This window comes from Oryx dammah, unplaced genomic scaffold, assembly GCF_014754425.2.
Source record: "Oryx dammah isolate SB20612 unplaced genomic scaffold, SCBI_Odam_1.1 HiC_scaffold_25, whole genome shotgun sequence".
Lineage (NCBI taxonomy): Eukaryota > Metazoa > Chordata > Mammalia > Artiodactyla > Bovidae > Oryx > Oryx dammah.
Genome location: NW_024070209.1, coordinates 69896237 through 69915326, shown reverse-complemented (window position 1 = coordinate 69915326; position 19090 = coordinate 69896237). Strand labels below are relative to the sequence as shown.

General features: G+C 38.4%; 1 protein-coding gene across 2 annotated transcripts in view; it reads left to right on the top strand.

Annotated features, from left to right (window-relative positions):
- CLIP4 (CAP-Gly domain containing linker protein family member 4) overlaps positions 1 to 19090 on the top strand; it is a 65800-nt gene that overhangs the window by 33177 nt on the left and 13533 nt on the right. For both annotated transcript variants that reach the window (XM_040224153.1, XM_040224151.1), the window contains exons 10-14: positions 5238 to 5327; positions 6382 to 6525; positions 9921 to 10055; positions 13407 to 13530; positions 18160 to 18224. In XM_040224153.1, coding sequence (XP_040080087.1) covers positions 5238 to 5327; positions 6382 to 6525; positions 9921 to 10055; positions 13407 to 13530; positions 18160 to 18224 — 558 coding nt within the window. The remainder of the gene's footprint in view (positions 1 to 5237; positions 5328 to 6381; positions 6526 to 9920; positions 10056 to 13406; positions 13531 to 18159; positions 18225 to 19090) is intronic.

Genomic DNA, 19090 nt, shown 5'->3' with positions numbered 1-19090 from the left:
TGCTCTGATTGCTGTGGCCAAAACTTCCAAAACTATGTTGAATAGTAGTAGTGAGAGTGGGCATCCTTGTCTTGTTTCTGACTTTAGGGGAAATGCTTTCAGTGTTTCACCATTGAGGATAATGTTTGCTGAGGGTTTGTCATACGTAGCTTTTATTATGTTGAGATATGTTCCTTCTATCCCTGCTTTCTGGAGGTTTTTTTTTTTTATCATAAATGGATGTTGGATTTTGTCAAAGGCTTTCTCTGCATCTATTGAGATAATCATATGGTTTTTATTTTTCAATTTGTTAATGTGTATTACATTGATTGATTTGCAGATATTGAAGAATCCTTGCATCCCTGGGATAAAGCCCACTTGGTAATGATGTATGATCTTTTTAGTATGTTGTTCAATTCTGTTTGCTATAATTTTGTTAAGGATTTTTGCATCTATATTCATCAGTGATATTGGCCTGTAGTTTTTTTTTGTGTGTGTGGCATCTTTGTCAGGTTTTGGTCTTAGGGTGATGGTGGCCTCATAGAATGACTTTGGAAAAACTTCCTTCTTCTGAAATTTTCTGCAAGAGTTTGAGTAGGATAGGTGTTAGCTCCTCTTTAAATTTTTGGTAGAATTCAGCTGTGAAGCCGTCTGGTCCTGGGCTTTTGCTTGTTGGAAGATTTCTGATTACTGGCCTTTTTTATAAATCAAACTTCCATATAAACTTTAGAATAAGCTGTTCAGTTCAGTCACTCAGTCATGTCTGACTCTTTGTGACCCCATGGATTGCAGCATACCAGGCCTCCCTGTCCATCACCAACTCCCGGAGTTTACTCAAACTCATGTGCATTGAGTCGGTGATGCCATCCAACCATCTCATCCTCTGTCATCCCCTTCTCCTCCCACCTTCAATCTTTCCCGGCAACAGGATCTTTTCAGATGAGTAAGTTCTTTGCATCAGGTGGCCAAAGTATTGGAGTTTCAGCTTAAACATCAGTCCTTCCAATGAACACCCAGGACCGATCTCCTTTAGGATGGACTGGTTGGATCTCCTTGCTGTCCAAAGGACTCTCAAGAGTCTTCTCTGACACCACAGTTCAAAAGCATCAATTCTTCAGCACTCAGCTTTCTTTATAGTCCAACTCTCACATCCATATATGACTACTGAAAAAACCATAGCCTTGACTAGATGGACCTTTGTTGGCAAAGTAATGTCTCTATTTTTTAATATGCTGTCTAGGTTGATCATAACTTTCCTTCTAAGAAGTAAGCTTCTTTTAATGTCATGGCTGCAGTCACCATCTGCAGTGATTTTGGAGCCCCCAAAATAAAGTCAGCCACTGTTTCCCCTGTTTGTTCATCTATTTGCCATGAAGTGATGGGACTGGATGCCATGATCTTAGTTTTCTGAATGTTGAGGCTTTTAGCCAACTTTTTACTCTCCTCTTTCACTTTCATCAAGAGGCTCTTTAGTTCTTCACTTTCTGCCATAAGGGTGGTGTCATCTGCATATCTGAGGTTATTGATATTTCTCCAGGCAATTTTAATTCCAGCTTGTGCTTTATCCAGCCCAGCATTTCTCATGATGTACTCTGCATATAAGTTCAATATGCAGGGTGACAATATACAGCCTTGACACACTCCTTTTCCTATTTGAAACTAGTCTGTTATTTCACATCCAGTTCTAACTGTTGCTTCCTGACCTGCATACAGATTTCTCAAGAGGCAGGTCAGGTGGTCTGGTATTCCCGTCTCTTTCGGTATTTTTCACAGTTTGTTGTGATCCACACAGTCAAAGGCTTTGGCATAGTCAATAAAGCAGAAATAGATATTTTTCTGGAACTCTCTTGCTTAATAGAATAAGCTGTTAAGTTTCTTTAAAAAGAAGTCTGTTGGGAGAGGGGTGGGGCACTGGGAAAAAGGGAATGAAGAGGCACAAACTTGTAGTTAAAAAATAAGTCACGGGGATGTAGTGCATACCATAAGGACAATGATGCTGTTACAACTCTGTGGTGACAGATGGTAACTAGACTTCTTGTGGCAACTGATTCATAATGTCATATATACAAGTGTTGTACACCTGAAGCTAATATATTATTTATGTAGCTATACTTAAGTTAAAAAAATAAAAAGGAAAAATAAGTAAATAAGATGATAAATGTATCCCCAGGGCAAGAGATTATTAGTTTGCAATGACAAACTGGAATTATATCTCAAAAAAGTGCTTGTCCAAAAATCAAGAGTTATTTTGCTCCTCAACAGAAAATTACCTTCTAGACAAATGAATTGACAAATTATGTTAATGCTATTTTTAGTGTCAAAAAATAAAAAATTATATATTGAAATTTTAATTGGTGTTGCATTTAAGCCTAAAATCAATTTGAGAAATGACATTTATGATAGTCAGTCTTTTAATTATAAGCTTGGGATATCACTTTATTTAATTGGATCCTTAAAAAATATCTCAGTAAAATTTTATGATTTTCTGTATATTTTGCACTTGTTTTTTTAGGTCTATTCTTAGGTACTTTGTACTTTTTGATGCTTTGTAAATGGTATCCTTTTAACGTGAAGCCCAGTACACAGCAGGTATGGAAGAAAACCTCAAAGAGGAACCCTCTATTTCTGGTCTGAGGAGCAGGAAAAGGAATTTCCTACTAGACAAAGTGGAGGAAATCCCTGTTTTCCTTTTCAATTGCTTTTAAAAAAATCTCTTTGGTTCTTTCACGCCCTAGTCCCTAAGCAATCCTGCATGTTGTAACAGCAGCAGAGGATGGCCAGGCACCTAAAACCCCCAAGGCAGGGAACCCTTGTTTTTGGCCAGAGAAACTGTGGTCCTGGAGAACATGGATGGAGTCCCCATTAGTTTTTTTTCTTTTTTTCTTACTGCTTGGCTCTCAAAAGATTGTATGACAGAGCAGAGCAATGAAAGCCTAGGCATTCTATCCAGAATATCAGGAGGAGGGTGCTTCTGGAGACCATGTGAGGAGGGAGCTCAAAAAAGTGCTCTCAGAATTGGGGGGCTTACTGCCAAGCTGTGTGTACATGCATCTGACCAACAGGCTTTGGTCTGCACAGACCTCCACTCAGATCTCAGGCTGCCTACTGGGTGGCACAACACACAAGCCCGATCAAAGAGGCTTTGGGAACCAAACTGACATTGGAACCACAGTCACAGAAAGTGGATAGGAAATGCCAGCCTGAACCTAACTGCCTGCTGACTGTCCAGTGCCTGCAAAAACAGAGCAGAACAAAACAATCCACATTCTCCATAGAATTTTAAACAAGACCCAGAGTCCTGTAAAATAATGTTTATAATATACAGGATACAATGAAAAGTTGTTCTAAATAGGAAAAACCGGGAAAATCTCGGCAGCTCTGAAGGAAAAAGGCAATCAAAGATGCCAACCCTGAGAAGAACAATTATCAGGTACCTATTTCAAAGAATATATTATAACCCGCTGAGAATTAAGGGTGAACCCTCTTGAGACAAATGGACGATTTCAGCAGAAACATGAAGATAAAAGGAAGACCCAAATAATGCATGTACACACACATACATGAGCACGCACAGGAACACAAGTAGCACTGAGGTAATCTGAGCTTGGTGGAATGTAGCAATGTCAGTATCCTGGTTGTGATTTTATGCTATAGTTTTGTAAAATGTCACCTTTGAGGGAAACTGGGCAAAGTGTGTGAGATATTGCCCAATATTGTTTTTTCACAACTGCATGTGAATCTCCAGTTATCTCTAACAATTCAAATAAAAGGAAAGACTCAAATGGTTATTTTAGGACTCACAAATATAACTGAAAGTAAGAAATTTACTCTGTGGGTTGCCTTCACAAAATCTCTCTTCCCAACCCGTCCATCCAGGGTCTGCGGTTGTAGTTCTGGCCCTCACTCCCAGCCTTTGCTTCCTGTCTCTCCTCCTTTTGGTTCCTCTTAGACTTTGCTGTCCGGTTGACGTTATCCACTGTGAGTGGTCACTCCAGCCCTCCTTTCCACAGCCCATCAGAGGCTTGTTCCTTACTGAAGAGCGCCAACCCTGTCACCCTCTAAGATTGTAATGTGACCCATCCATCCAGTTTACTTCTCCTGCGTCCCCCCAAAGTCCACTTCATTCCAGCCAATCCACTTATTCTTCTCTGACCCTGTCTTTCTTTATTTTCTCTTTGTCTATCCATAATGCCTACCCTAGTTCTTCCTGACCATACCTCCAGTATTCTCTGCAAGAAATCCGACCTCTCAAGACGCGTATTGGAATGTGATGTTCTTGATGAGGTGTTAATTTATCTTTACAGCAATGATTATTGTCTCCTCCCTCAATGCTAGGGCTTGTATCAAACATGTCCTTGTATTTCAATTATTCATGTCTTTCTGCCATGCCAAATTGAAAAGGTCTTTCTCTAGGACTGAGACTATGGCTTGCTTTGTTTGTGATGCTCAGAGTGCCAAACTTAGTTCTCCACCCAAAATTCTTTGTGAGCAAGTAGAATTGGAATGGATTCTAGGTGGAATTCAAAACTGGATGTTATTCATTAGGTTTCTTATTTAAATGGTTTGGTTCTGTAGAATTAAGAGAGAAGTCTTAATAAAGTAGATTATTATTCACGAGTTCTTTTTTAAACTGCATTTTTTTTTTTTTTTTGGTGGGAGTTGAGTATAGTGAGAGTCAGGTAGTCATTTTCAGAATACCAGTGACAGAGAGTACAGGGTTTCTTAATATCTGACTTCCACTTAAATGAAAAGCTTCTATAATGATTTGCAAATTTTTTTTTTTTTACCACAAATCCACTATCTAAATAGGCAGTCTGCCTCAATGAATTTGCCTGCACACACCAGTGAAATCATGAGTTGTGTGCGGATCTTAATAAGTGTGCAGCTGTCACAGGCATGTTAAGTTTGTTTTACCTGCAAGCACTAAGGAGTGTACTAAGTATCAGATGGTTAGATAGCTGTGTTTTAAATGCTTTTTATTTTATAGAATTCCTAAGTGGATTTTAAAATAAGTTTAAAAGATAGTTTAGTGATATTTGGGGAAATTGATTGGGGTTTTCAGATGGGCTAGGAATACATTCTTTCCTTTCCCCTTAATGAAATACTGGCCCCTGATGTCTGTGAATTTATTATCCAATGTGTTCTCAGAAGTAGAGAAGATTTCAGTGAGGATTGTCTGTACTTTGAAAAGTGAATCCGTATTTATGTTTAACTCTAAAATTCTTTCTTGCTGAACATGTTTTGTTTCTGTGTTCTAGGATTAATGACATCAAAAAAAGATAGTGCTTCAGAATCAACACTCTCATTGGCTCCTGGTGAAGAGTTGAAAACTGGAGCAGAGAAAGATGGTAATATAATTTATAACTTCTATTCTTAAAATTTAATATACTGGTGGAACTTTAAAACAATATAGTGATATAGCTTATATGAGGCTAAATTTTAAAGTTTGTAAGGGAAGACTCGGTATAGCAAAAATTTATACTTGAAAATCCCCTAAATATCTCATAATAAAGTGCACACACACATACACATATATATTTTTTGTATAAATTCCTGTGTTGTGATTCTTATGTATATGTAGTGAATTTTAGGACTAGATGCAGAGAATAAAGCGAAATTCCATAGTGAGGATGGCTTGATAGAATTATTTAAAGTTACCTTTACAATTTATACTTGAAAGTTGCTGAGAGTAGATGTTAAGCATTGTCACCACTCACACACATACAAAATGAACTATGTGAGGTGATGTGTTATCTTGATCTTGTTAATCATTCCACTATATCTTTTAATCATAACATTGTACACTTTATATACAATTATATTTATCAATTATTACTCAGTAAACTTGAAATAGATAAAAAATTAAGTTGTCTTTAGCTGTCAAATCACTAGGTGAATAGAGCATGAATAGAAAATTCAAAAATATTCCTGCTTGCCTTCAGGTTAACTCAGAACATTTTAAATTAAGCTTTTGTTACCATAAAAATAGATTAGTTGTGTTTTTTATATAAATAAGTTGTGATTCTACTAACTCATCTCAAGTGAGAGGTGAGAGACAGTGGTGATTAGAATAGGTAATTGGTCTAAATTGATTACATGACAACACTTTTCTATATGAGATTGTCATCATATGGTGTGGATCCTTTGGATCCTTAAAATTGCTTGGGCTCTAAAGTCTTGTGTGTAAGAACTACAATGTATTTTGATGAAATCAGGCATTTAACTCCACACTAAGATAATCCACAATGGAAGAAGCTGAAAGGAGAGTTTCAGAGGATTTACCTGGAAAAGCATCTAATTGGTTCACTGCTTATTTGCCACCCTTTGATGTATAAGCATCTAATTGGTTCACTGCTTGTTTGCCACCCTTTGATGTATTCCTTTCCTCTACCGTTGTTTTAGTTCCCCTGATTGGATCCGTCAGCAGCTCCTCCTCTATATCTTCTTTGGAGCACAAACAGAGCCTCTCCAAGAAACTGAATGCACGTGGCAATAACAAGAAGACAATGAGCAAAAGCCCTTCTCTCTCATCTAGAGCCAGTGCTGGTATCTATGGCTTTTTCAACCAGGCTTTCTTGGTGTTTTTTATCTTGGTTTGTTTGTAAGTAGATTTGCTCTTTTTAAATGTGTAGAAGGAACCCTTTACTTCACTCAGATTGAACTACTTGCCCCTTTCCTGTCCTTCTTCCAGCCCTCACTCCTCTCCTCTCTGTCAGCACACTGTGGATCTCTCTGCCTTTCTCCTCATGCTCCTGCCATTTTCCCTTGTCTGTATTTCTTCTCTTCCTTGTGTATCTAAGGACTCCAGCCTCTGTAAGATTCCTATTAGAACTTTATGACAGATCCTCAGATACTTGGAAACTGTATGATCTCTTCTCTTTCTTTATGTATCTCTTTTATAATCTAAACCTAATATTAATAATTAACAGGTCAATATGCATTATTTATTATTTCATATCTATTAAAGGCATTTTGCATATCTTATTTCACTTAATTCTCAAAATGAATGAAATATCATGACCACCTTCACTTTGTGAATGAGGAAACTGAGGCTTAGGGAGGCCAGGTATTGGTGCATGACGGCAGTTTCTAAGTGCACACCTGGGCTGCACCCACAGGTCTGTCTGATGCTTCTCTGCTATTGTTAAACTCCGCCTCTGTCTCAAGTACCTTCAGCCTTTCCTTGTGCTGTAGGGTCCTTAGGACCCTTCCAGCTAGCTGGTAGAGAGCGGAAGCTCTGCCTTTTAGTACAAGTCCAGCCTGAGGCTGCTCATGCAGTTTTGGTGACCACACTGTATCATTGACTCAAATAGAGCCGGAAGCTAAGTTTCTTCATTTTATGGCTCAACGTAGGACTTTACATTTATTTTCATTTAATTTAATGGTAGCATTTTTATCCCTCTGAGTTTTGTTTTTTACATCTTGCATGTAGCTTTTCACACACTTTAGAGTTATCTTCTTATTTAAAAAAGCATGCTTTCTCTATTTTTAGTCAAGTCATTGTTTAAAACTGTAGGAGAGGTTGACAATGATAACCTGTTTAGCTCGCTGTGAAGCCTGCATGATCCCATTCAATCCACATTTCTTCAGTTACGTGTAAGGATATAGAAAACACTTTTTCTTGTTGGAATCAACACATGAATACTGAATTTATTGCAGTTCACTTATTTGCCTATGGGCTTCCCTGGTAGTTCAACTGGTAAAGAATCTGCCTGCAGTGCGGGAGACCTGGGTTCGATCCCTGGGTTGGGAAGATCCCCTGGAGGAGGGAAAGGCTATCCACACCAGTATTCTGGTGAGGAGAATTCCATTTACTGTATGGAATTGGGGTCACAAAGAGTTGAACATGACTGAGTGACTTTCACTTTCTTTCACTTTATATGCCTACATAGAAAGGAAATCAGGTCATTTTAACATAACTTGTTTTTAATAAGTCTCATTTAATAAGTCTAATTTAATAAGTAATTAGTAATTACTAGATCCTTTTTCTAATACTTTTAATACTTGTGCTGAATCAGTATTTTATCGTGAAAAATCTCCAGGACAGGATTTTCTTAAAGATATTTTATTGTATGGGGGAAAAAAAACAAAAAAAATTCTTGATAGTAACATTGATGTAGTAAATGTAAAAGTTCTCCGAAAGTGGAAAACCAGGAAATTTTGCTTGAATATCTATTTTCTGAATAGATTCACCTTCCCCTGAAACCAGTTTCTCTTTAATGCTGTGAGGAACAGAGGTGAGACAATGCAGTGATGTAGCAATCCTGTTTGTCCTCATTTTAATTACATTTTAAGGCCTTCTTCATTTGGAATTTAGGCTTTTGACAGATTTTAAAATTTATGTATGGGTATGGAATTGTCTTTTTAACCCTTTATATAAAGTAGTTCTAGTGTGCCTTCTTATTTAACATTTTTTTCTTTTTATAAATTTAAGGGGTTTGTCAGTTTAAATAATAGAGATGAAGAGAGTTATCAGTTAGAGTAAGAAAGAGGTCCTTTTAAAAAGGGAGGGAGAGAGAATAGGTCACATGTGAGAGAAAGTCCATATTCCAAACCCAAAAATATTTCCTTAAATTTTTTTCTAGATTTAGTGATTTGCGTTTGGGGAGGTGTGGACTGCAGAGAGTGGACATTATTGAAAGTTAAGGACAAAATATTAAAGAGAAAGAGGAGCAGAAAGAAGGGGCTGGGGGATGGGGAGGGTGGGAGGAAGTGTGTGAACTCAAGCCGGCTGCGTCCCATGTTGACCTCATTGTCTTGATCCATTGTCTGCGGACAGAAGCCTGAGGGTTTCTGGCCACAGGTCTGGGTTTTAAGTCAAGGTGTGCCACCTACTCCTGTGAGCACCATGTCTTCATTAATTCCCGAGTTTGTGTCTTGCCTATGATTATAATTCTCATGATAAGCACTTTGTAAACTGTGGAGTGCTTGGGAAATGTTAGATATTTTGAGAGCCTAGGACTTTTTAGTATACAGTTGATCTAGACCTTCCTTCTCCCTGGGTTTGTGTTCTTCAGTTGTTGCCATGTTTTTAGTCTCTCCCTGTTCACAGCCTGACTTGCCCTGTATCCAGTACCCTCATGGAGGGTTCCCTAGGCCTTCTCAGATGACAGCCATTCCAGTCTATTTTTTGGACTGATGGGAGAAGCCTCAGACGTCCACCTGTCCTCTGTTGTAATGGAGCAGCTTTCTAGATAGTGTTGCTCTAGAACGTCTGATGTTCAGTAGTGGGCACTTCAGGGTTTAGGTTTGAATCAAGGTCTGCGGGGAGGTTGATGTGTGCTTTTGTTTCTAATAAGGAAATCAGTTTGGGGGTAATTGGAACCTTATAGCAGTTCCACCTTTAAATTACATTTGTGTATGTATCATTTACACCAAGTCCCACTGAACTATTATGATTCTCTATTCTATTTCCTAGAATAGAGATTGGTGGACTGCAGCCCATGGGCCAAATCCAGCCTACCACCTGCTTTTGTAAATAAAGTTTTCCTGGAACACACTGTGCTCATTTTGTCTCTGTCTGCTTTTGAGCTACAACAGCAAAGTTGAACAGTTGTGACAGAGTAGCATGGCTTGCAAAGCCTGAAGTATTTACTACATAGCGCTTTACAGAAAGGGTGTACTGACCTCTGTTCTTGTAGAGAGTGCCCCCAGGAAGTCAGGATGAAGCTGATGCTTCACCAGGTGTCATGTGTCATTTCCCAGAGCAATGATTGTCTCAGGACACCCTTCAAATTTCATTTGAGTAGCTTTCCTTCACATGTGAGAAACACAACTGTAGATGCTGTGTGTAAGGAAGAAAGCAGCATATATTGAAACTTCCAACTAACTAGACTGGTTAGAATACATGGTAATTTTTTGCCTAATGTGGTTTCTGAGTTTCCCTTTGTTTTTTCTCTCTCTTCCTGTCCCACCCCCTTCCCCAACCAATCCCCACGCAGGTTTGAATTCTTCAGCAGCATCTGTAGCAAATAGTGGGCGCTGCGAAGGAGACCTCCGAATTGGAGACAGGGTGTTGGTGGCAGGCCAGAGAATTGGTGCCATTAAGTTCTTTGGGACAACAAGCTTTGCTCCAGGTAACTCACCTGTATAGTCTTTGCTCAACTTGAATTCTTTAGAACACAAAAGATTTAAGAATTTACATGTAAATAAAACGTAGAATTCTTGATTAATAGTTCTTATGGATGGTTGCTCTGGCACAGAAAATGCAAAATGTTGATTCAGATGCAGACTGTTTTCACGAAGGTTGATTATTTCTTATGAATTTTTCTTGCCAATTGTGTTTTAAATTGTCTAAAGTTAAAATCAGTTGTTACTCTCCAGTTTCACTCTCCCTGATTGCCAAGTGTGCTAAATAACAGAGAAAACATTTTAGGATTAGATTTGTGCTAAGCACAATCTTTGAAATGAGTGGATAATGAGTTCATTGCATTTAACAGAATGGCTTAGAGAGAAAAGCAAACAAAGAGATTCAAAGGGAGATGAAAAAGGTTTTGCACACCCTGGGACCTTAAAGATGCATGTTTGTGTATTTATATATTCATTCCCATCTAAACTTAATACTGCGTTTCCAAAAGTGAAGATAATCTTTCTTTTGCATTTTTGGTGATTGTAATTTCAAATAGAAGCCAGTTGAATAAAACATTTGTATTTTTAAATAGCAGTATGCTGTGTTGACACATGGTGGCATTGCAGGATGTTTTAGGAAAAGGTTACTGAGAACATTGATTTTTTTTTTTTTTTAAAGTTTGTAGCCTTCTGTCAGGAACTCTGAAAGATCTGAGATTTTACCCTATTTGCAAGATGGATGACCACGGTTCCATCGATGGTAGCAGAAGGTGGTAGACTCCTGGGTCAGAGACAGAGAACCTCAGTGCTCTCATCAATAGTGGTGGCAACATTTTCTTCTGTTGGTTTCCTGGGCCCCAGTTCCCAGAGAGTAAGACAGGGAGGAGGGCCAGGTGACCCCTGTACACTCAGGAGTTTGTGCTACAGGAGAGGAGCCCCAAGCTTAAGCAATCTGAACCTTTATAGAGATAGTAAGTATACCTGTCCTCTTGCCAGGGGAGGCTGTCTCCATCTCCCAAGGCTGTCTTCTCTAGAAACATCTGTGGACACATGGTCAGCACCTCTCTCCATAAGACACGGACAGAGAATGGTCTCCTAGCACATTCTCGTTTCATTAGTACAATTGATAATTGCAGTCCAGTTACTAATTGATTGGGGAAGGGGTGTATGTTTTATAATTCATGTCCCTCGAAATAGTAGCAGTAACTGAGGTAGTAACTGAGATTAGTTAGAATGTTCTTAATATGGTTCTCAGATAAGAACTTAGAAATCACAAAGGTAGTTTATTTTTCCACAGTCACCATGTCTTCCCCGTTTCCTTTCGCTGGTTTTATTAAACAAGGCTTGAATGGCTTGATTCATTTGGATACAATTGTTTTTAGGTTGACTTTTAAGTTTTGGACTCCTAGTAAAGAGCATTTAGGGCTTCCCAGGTGGTGCAATGGTAAATAATCCATCTGCCAATGCAGGGGATGCAAAAGACAGGGGTTAGATCCCTGGGTCGGGAAGATTCCCTGGAGTAGGAAATGGTAACCCACTCCCTTATCCTGGCCTGGAAAATTCCATGGGTGGAAGAGCCTGGCGGGCTACAGTTTTCCATGGGGTTGCAAAAAGGTGGACATGACCGAGTGTCTGAGCACACACAGAACACTTAGAAATTTGAAAAGTAATAATCAGATGTTGGACATGAGTGTGAGCAAACTCCGGGAGATACTGGAGGACAGAGAAGCCTGGTGTGCTGCAGTCCATGAGGTGGCAAAGAACTGGACATGACTTAGCGACTGTCCAACACAGAAACAGTATAAAAATTGGAGATTTTTTGTTAAAGTCCTTCTGCCCTGTCAGAAAGTAGTAGGATATATTTCTTGTGGCCTCAAAATGTAGATCAGTCAGTTCTATAGAACAGTTCTATAGAATTTTCTATCTTTGAAAGAAAGGTGCTGGTTACATGGGGCGATGTCCATCCCTCACCACTGCCAGACAGTGTGTAAGTCACTCTAGTTAACACTTGCTGTAATACCTTCCTGCTGTGTGCTATATATTTTCAAGAGGTATGTAGCAGTGATATGGTGTATTAAAATGGGAAAATGTACAAATTATATAGGAAAGCATCAAAGGCAGGAGGATATAAAACTTGGAAAATTGTAACTGTGGCACTCAGAAATAACAACGGCAACCAGAATAACCTGGTTTAATGACATTCAGAAACGCAATGCCCGGCATTAGTATGGCCAAGCAGTATACATCTCTCTACCTGTGCAGAGTAGGTTGTTTCAGTATAAAAGACTATCACATGCTTTGTACTAGTCTTTCCAACTCAAACTCCAGTATCGGGAATCAACTCAAGTGTCATCATTTTGAATATAAGAGGAAAAAAAAGTTAAGAACTTCTGGATTGTCGTTTTAGAGGTTATATAATTGACTCTCTGCATTATTAATCTGAAGGAAACAATATTCCATATTTTGTCACTTGTAGCAAATTTCTCAATATCCATATCTTTATCTGATACTGATTCTGAGAGACCAAATACAATCACTATTGTATTCTCCTTTTAAATAAGAAATGAATGGACTGTCGGGTACGTTTAACTAATCTGGAGGTACCTTCATCCAGAGCCATTACTCTAGGAGTCTATGTCCATTTATTTAATATTTGCCACACTAAAAGCAACCTCACTGTTTTAATTTTATGCTCTCTGGAAAAGGAAATCCCATTACTCTCCTCAGAGTGCCCTTTTAAATACTTGAAAGCCTTTTAGAAAATTCTTCCTATTAGCTAACCTAAATCTTTTAGGTTAAAAATGATTTTTTTTTTCATCTTGGGCAGGGAAAAAAATGAAAGAAAAAGAAGAGTCACCATGAAGTCTAGCCATTTTCCGTATTATTTTTGTCTGTCTTTAATTATTTAAGAACTGTTTGTGGTATTCTCATGTTGGGAGAGTAAAATGAAAAGACTTCATGTTCATTTTATGACTTATACATCTCAATATTATGCTACATTGTTTCCATCTCAGACTGTATTACCAAGTTAAGGGCAGTTTCTTACTAGCTTTTAGATATATTTTGGTCAAACACTACTTGCATAATAGCTAATCCTTGCCAAATTTGTGTTTGTGCATTTTGTCTTCCTTAATGTGCCACTCTGCCATTATGCTTGTGAAATGTTTTTCTGGTTCATTTCTGAAACTTTCAAATTTGTTTTATAATTTTATTGTTTGAAGCCTTAATGATCCCAGTGATCTTCCATCAGTTTGGTCACGTGTGAGAATGTTAAACCATCTAGACTGTGGGCTTGTGTAATAACATAACAGTTGTGGATAAAGTACAGATGCTTTTAAAATCCAGTATTCTTGTTCTAGGATATTGGTACGGGATAGAGCTTGAGAAACCCCATGGCAAGAATGATGGTTCAGTTGGAGGTGTGCAGTATTTTAGTTGTTCCCCAAGATATGGAATATTTGCTCCCCCATCCAGGGTTCAAAGGTGAGAAAAAAATGAAATTTACATTTTAACAAGGACTTTCTGTAATGCGCAGTGAGTTAGAGTCACTAATTCTGTATGAAAGATGTGCACTAACTACAGACCATGTCTTCTTTCAAGGGGTTAACCAACCACCTTCTTCAGAGGGTAGGCTCATGGTAAGCTAAATTTGCTTTGCTGAGGATTTGCAATTTTAAAAACCTCCTTTATTCCTCATTTGCAAACCCTGTGAGTATGTGTAGGCTATTAGGAGTGGTGTTTGCTGCTCAGAAGAGTGAGAGGAGCAAGCTTAATCTGTCATGCAAACAAAAGTGAAAATGCTCTCTGATTGCTTCAGTCACATCCTAACTACATTAAATTTCCTGCCAGCAGGCACCCCATTCATTCTCCTACAAACCTAATGGAGGCAAAATGGCTTTTTCCTCTCATTTCTTTAGTTTTCAAAAATAGATAGGCAGTACATCTTTGGGGGGAAGTGAAGCTTCAAGTATTTATATATAATATACCTCCTCGATGTTTCTTCTGAAGATAGTACACTTTTGCTCCAGCTCACTCTGGGTTTTAAAAAATAAGTTGAGCAGAAACAAGTCCTTATGAAATTCCAGGTACACTGTGTGAAATGACTTAATGTGCTAAAAGAAATTAGCCTGATATCTTTAAATAGGCAGTAACACATATGGTACCATCACATTCATGAGAATAGACCTGCCATCTCAAACTGGGAGTCCTGTCTCATCCCCTTCCAACTGGACTGTGTGACTGCCTCCTGGCAAATTTAACAGTTTTCATATCCATTTTCTTTCTCATTTTTAAAAAATTGAATAGTTACATATAATTTTTGTATTATTTTCCTTCTTCTATGATGTACTTGATATAATCCTTTTCTTGTTATTTATGATTTTATAACATTTAACTTGTAATGCTTTGCAGTTATAAGTTAACTGCAAAGAACTTGACGAAGTACCTTCAATTAAATGCTTTGTTTGATTCTAATAAGTATTTAGTCAGGTAAACTAGAAAAGAATAACTGCCAATAGTCCCCGACTTACAATGGTTCAGCTTACGATTTTTAGACTTTACGATGGTGCGAAAGTGGTAAGAATTCAGTAGGAACTGTACTTCAGGTTTTGAATTTTGATTTTTCCCCGGGGTAGCCGTATGCAGTATGATGCAGTCTCATGAGGCTGGGCAGGGCAGCAGCTGCAGCTCCCAATCAGCCCCGTGATCATAAGGGTGAACAACCCAGGTACCTCTGACCCTTCTGTACCCACACAACCGTTCTGTTTCTCACTTTAAGTACAGTATTCAATAACTTAAATGAAACATTCAATGCTTGATTGTAAAGTAGGCTTGGTGTTAGATGGTTTTGCCAAGCTGTAGACTCATGACAGTGTTCTGAGCATGTTTAAGGTTGACAAGGATAGGCGATGATGTCCAGCAGGTTAGGTGTATCAAATGCATTTTCAACTCAAGATGGGTTCGTCGGGACATAACCCCATTGTAAGTTGAGGAGGATCTCTACAAATCTTTACTGAGTATTTAATGAGTGGTGGGCTCTGTACCATGTACTTCATCAATTTCTCCCAGACCTATGAGATATAAGGTGTTACAATTATCCCTATTGTACAGGTAAAGAAAAGTTTCACGAGATACAGTAACTGCTAAAGTCATGTAGCTGGGTGTAGGGGACGAAAAACTTGTCCCATACCATCTTACGTTCACTAACTGGAGGGGATGGAGTCTGTGAATTAAACTGACAACAGATAAACAGAAGAAAAGGCATAGCATTTATTAAATGTTAACTTTACATGCATGGGGGCATCACAGAAAGTGGTGAATGCCCAAAGGAATGGTGACATTGGAGAATTTATAGACCATCTTAATGGGGGAAGGGAAAGGGGGAGAAAGGCCGCTTATGGGAAAGCAGATGACGTTAGGGAAGATCAGTGGGCCTTTAGGAAAGTGGGTGAGGATGTGATAGTCTGTGACAGGGTCTGTCTGGGTGTGGTGTTAACTCCCCATCTCCTCTCCTGGGATGCAAGTCAATCTTCCATGCTTGATGAAATTCTAGGGAGGGGATTTATGACAATTGAGTTCTTCTTTGGTAAGATCTGTTTTAGGCAGATAACGGGAGTTCAGAGAAAGCCTCTTTTTGTAATTGTTTATTCTCGAATGTCTTTAGCTCAAAATAATCCCTTGTGCTAGAGCAGCCTGTTTGGGGTAAGGTATTTTGATCTCCCACACTAGTTAATGGTGGAGCTGGACTCAGCCCAGGTTTGTTACTTTGCTTTTCCCTAATCCCTTGCTTTTAGATAGTTTGCAAGGGGGCTTTTGGTAGTTATCTTATAAATAAAGAAAAAGAAGCAGTAACTGATGGCACTTAGATGTGCTGGCACTATGTTAAGTGTTTTATATGTATCGTTCACTCTTCTGTAGTGATCTTGTGTGTCAGGAACCATAACTATCCCTATTTCACAAGCGGGAAAATAAGGCACAGAGAGATTAAGTGAGGTGCGCAATTGTGCCCAGGGCCCAAGTGAAGATTTGAGCCCAGAGAGTTTAGTGTAAGAATCTGTGCTCTTAACCATTATCCTGTTATAGTTAAAAGAGGCTCAATGACTTTCTTCAGGACCTATATCTTATAAGTGATTGATTTGAGAATAAAATCCATACTGAGTCACCAGTCAGTCCTCTGGGTTCTCATATTACTTTGAACACATCTTCATTAACACATTGCTACAGTCTCTTAAAAGTTTGATTTGTCTCCTAGTCATGAGGACTGGGCTTCTCTGTTTCATATTTGACTACCCAAGGAATATAGTTTGGCATATTGTACACACAGTAAATATTGATCAGCTTTCATTCAGTGTCTTTTATGCTGTAACAGCTTTCTTCTCTGTTATATTGTGAAGCTGCTTTCTCCAAGTTTTATCTTCTTTTTCTTGCTTTGTTTATAGAACACAAATTTTTTGCTTTCTTTCTTTCTTTTTTTTTTTGGTATCTGTTTGGTCTTCTTTAAGGTGATTCATTTAAAAGCAGCCCCCTCGTCTTAGACGAAGCACGGCTCTCTCTAAATGAACTGCTGTCTCCAACCAGCTGTCTTCCTGTCATCTTCTGATTGTCTCATTCATCATCATCAAATACTATTAAGTGTCTTTTAGCACTTTGTGCTGTGCTCGGCATTCTATAAGCAAATAAAACAGACATGATGCCTGATTTTGAGGCGTTTCTAATTTAAACCAGCTTGGGAGCTCTTTAACCATCACACTGATCCTCATGAAGGGACTCCTGAGAACAGTTGTTAATTATGTGATAGTGACCAATCACAGCCTCACCTTGCATCACTCTCCTCCCCAGATTGTTGTTGGCCTTTTTTTTTTTTCTTTTTTTAAAAAACATATCCATTAAAAAAATGTGCCCCTGTCCCAGAATCTTTGCACAGATTACTTCCTCTGCTTGGATGGCTTTCTACTATCACCTAACTATCATCTAGCTAATTCCTTTTCTTCTATCAACATATATAAAAGCCAGTATTTCTTTAGAGAAATTCTGAGACTCAGTGACTAGATCTCATCTCTCTCTCTCTTTTTTTTTTGCTCAAGTGGTTTTTATCAGCATAGTATTAATTTTCTTATTCTTAGTTCATACCATTAGGTACTTCTTACTAATGAACTGATCACTTTTAGAATTAAGTTTTCGACTCTCCATCACAACTAAATTCAAGTACCTCTCTGCTTCATCAAGTCATATTCTCTGCGCTCATTAGTTTCTCATTGATTGCTCTATGTTACGTGTCATGTAAAGATGATGCACGTGGATTGCAAGATGAAGTTACAATTAATGCAAGAGTTGCAGGATTTCTTTATGGTAACAAGGTGTGCTGGAACAAGTGATGACAGAATGAAGACTTCTGGTTTAGGTCAGTAGACAGTTGAAAGAAAATGAGACTGTTATAGGACTGGCTTTTTAAAACTAAGGAATGATTTGAATATCAAGAAAATAGACCTGTAAAGACTATGTCCTTTATGATTGTGCTTAGAGTCAAGTATAACATAAAAGATGTTGGTTTTATAAGAAAAATCACATATATACACAGACTCAGCTGACCTCTTTTTCCAATATAAAAATGTAATGTTTTTATAATTATAACCTAACATTTGTTATATTTAATGTAAAATAAATTTTCACCATTTTTAGTTCCATCTTTGAAAATAAAGCTCCCTCAAAACAAAGTTGGGCCCCTATTTGAAATGAATTCACTTGAAGCTGACTTTCTCTGTACTTGCTATCCTTATATAACAAGGACCTCTTCTGTCTGATTAGTGCCTGTCTCTGGTGCTAAATTGAAATTCACTTCTGGCTTATTAATAATGCTCAGTAAATGTTTGTCCAGTGAGTTAAAACAAGAAATGACCATTGAATACATGTATATGTATGACTGAGTCCCTTCTCTGCCCACCTGAGACTATCATAGCATTGTCAGTTGACTGCTATGCTTGACTGTACCCCAAGACAAATCAAAAAGTTAAAAAGAGATATAGCCATTGTTGTGAAACCCTTAGTTAAGCACCAGTCTTAAATATGAAGACCAGCTGCTTCTACTTAGATTTGCATTCCTTCTTTTATTCACAGAGTAACAGATTCCCTGGATACTCTTTCAGAAATTTCTTCAAATAAACAGAATCATTCTTATCCTGGTAAGATTATGATTTTGTGTTCCTAATAATTGTTTCTTTTCTTTTCCTTTATTGAACTTTTTTTTAAATTGTAAAGTGTATGTGTATATAGAAGAATGTATGAAATATATTTGTATAGCTATGTAATCATAAAGTGATATCTATTACCCACCCCATGGCCAAAGATGATTACCTGTATGTCCTGAGTATTGCCCAGTCTCATCTCCCTCCCTTTTTCATATACCCTGTCTCCAGGTATCTTGCATTGTATGTGTTGTGTAGAGGCGATGGTAGTTTAATTGCTAAGTCATGTCTGACTCTTGGTGACCTCATCAACTATAGCCTGCTGGCCTCTGTTCATGGGATTCTCCTGGCAAAAATCCTGGAGTGTGTTGCCATTCCCTTCTCCAGGGGATCTTTCTGACCCAGGGATTGAACCTGGGTCTCGCACATTGCAGGCAGATCCTTTACCATCTGAGCCGTCTGGGAAGTCATGCTATGTAATGTTCCATTAAAATACATTGTGCTTGCTAAGTCTCTTTAGTCGTGTCTGACTCATTGTGACTCTGTGGACTGACTGGAGTGGGTTGCCATGCCTTCCTCCAGGGGATTGTCCCAACCCAGGGATCGAACCCACGTCCTTATGTCTCCTGCACTGGCAGGCAGGTTCTTTACCACTAGCACCATCTGAGAAGCCCTAAAATGCATTATCCATTCTATATTTGAGTTATATCCTGTTTTTGACTATTCAGAACCTATGCCATTGTACACATTTACAAAAGTTCCTCTAGGATTGCCAGGCATGGGATATCCATATCTTCAGCCTTCCTAGTGTGTCAGACTGTCCACATGGGAATGGATGAGAGTCTCTGTCACTCCTCACCTCA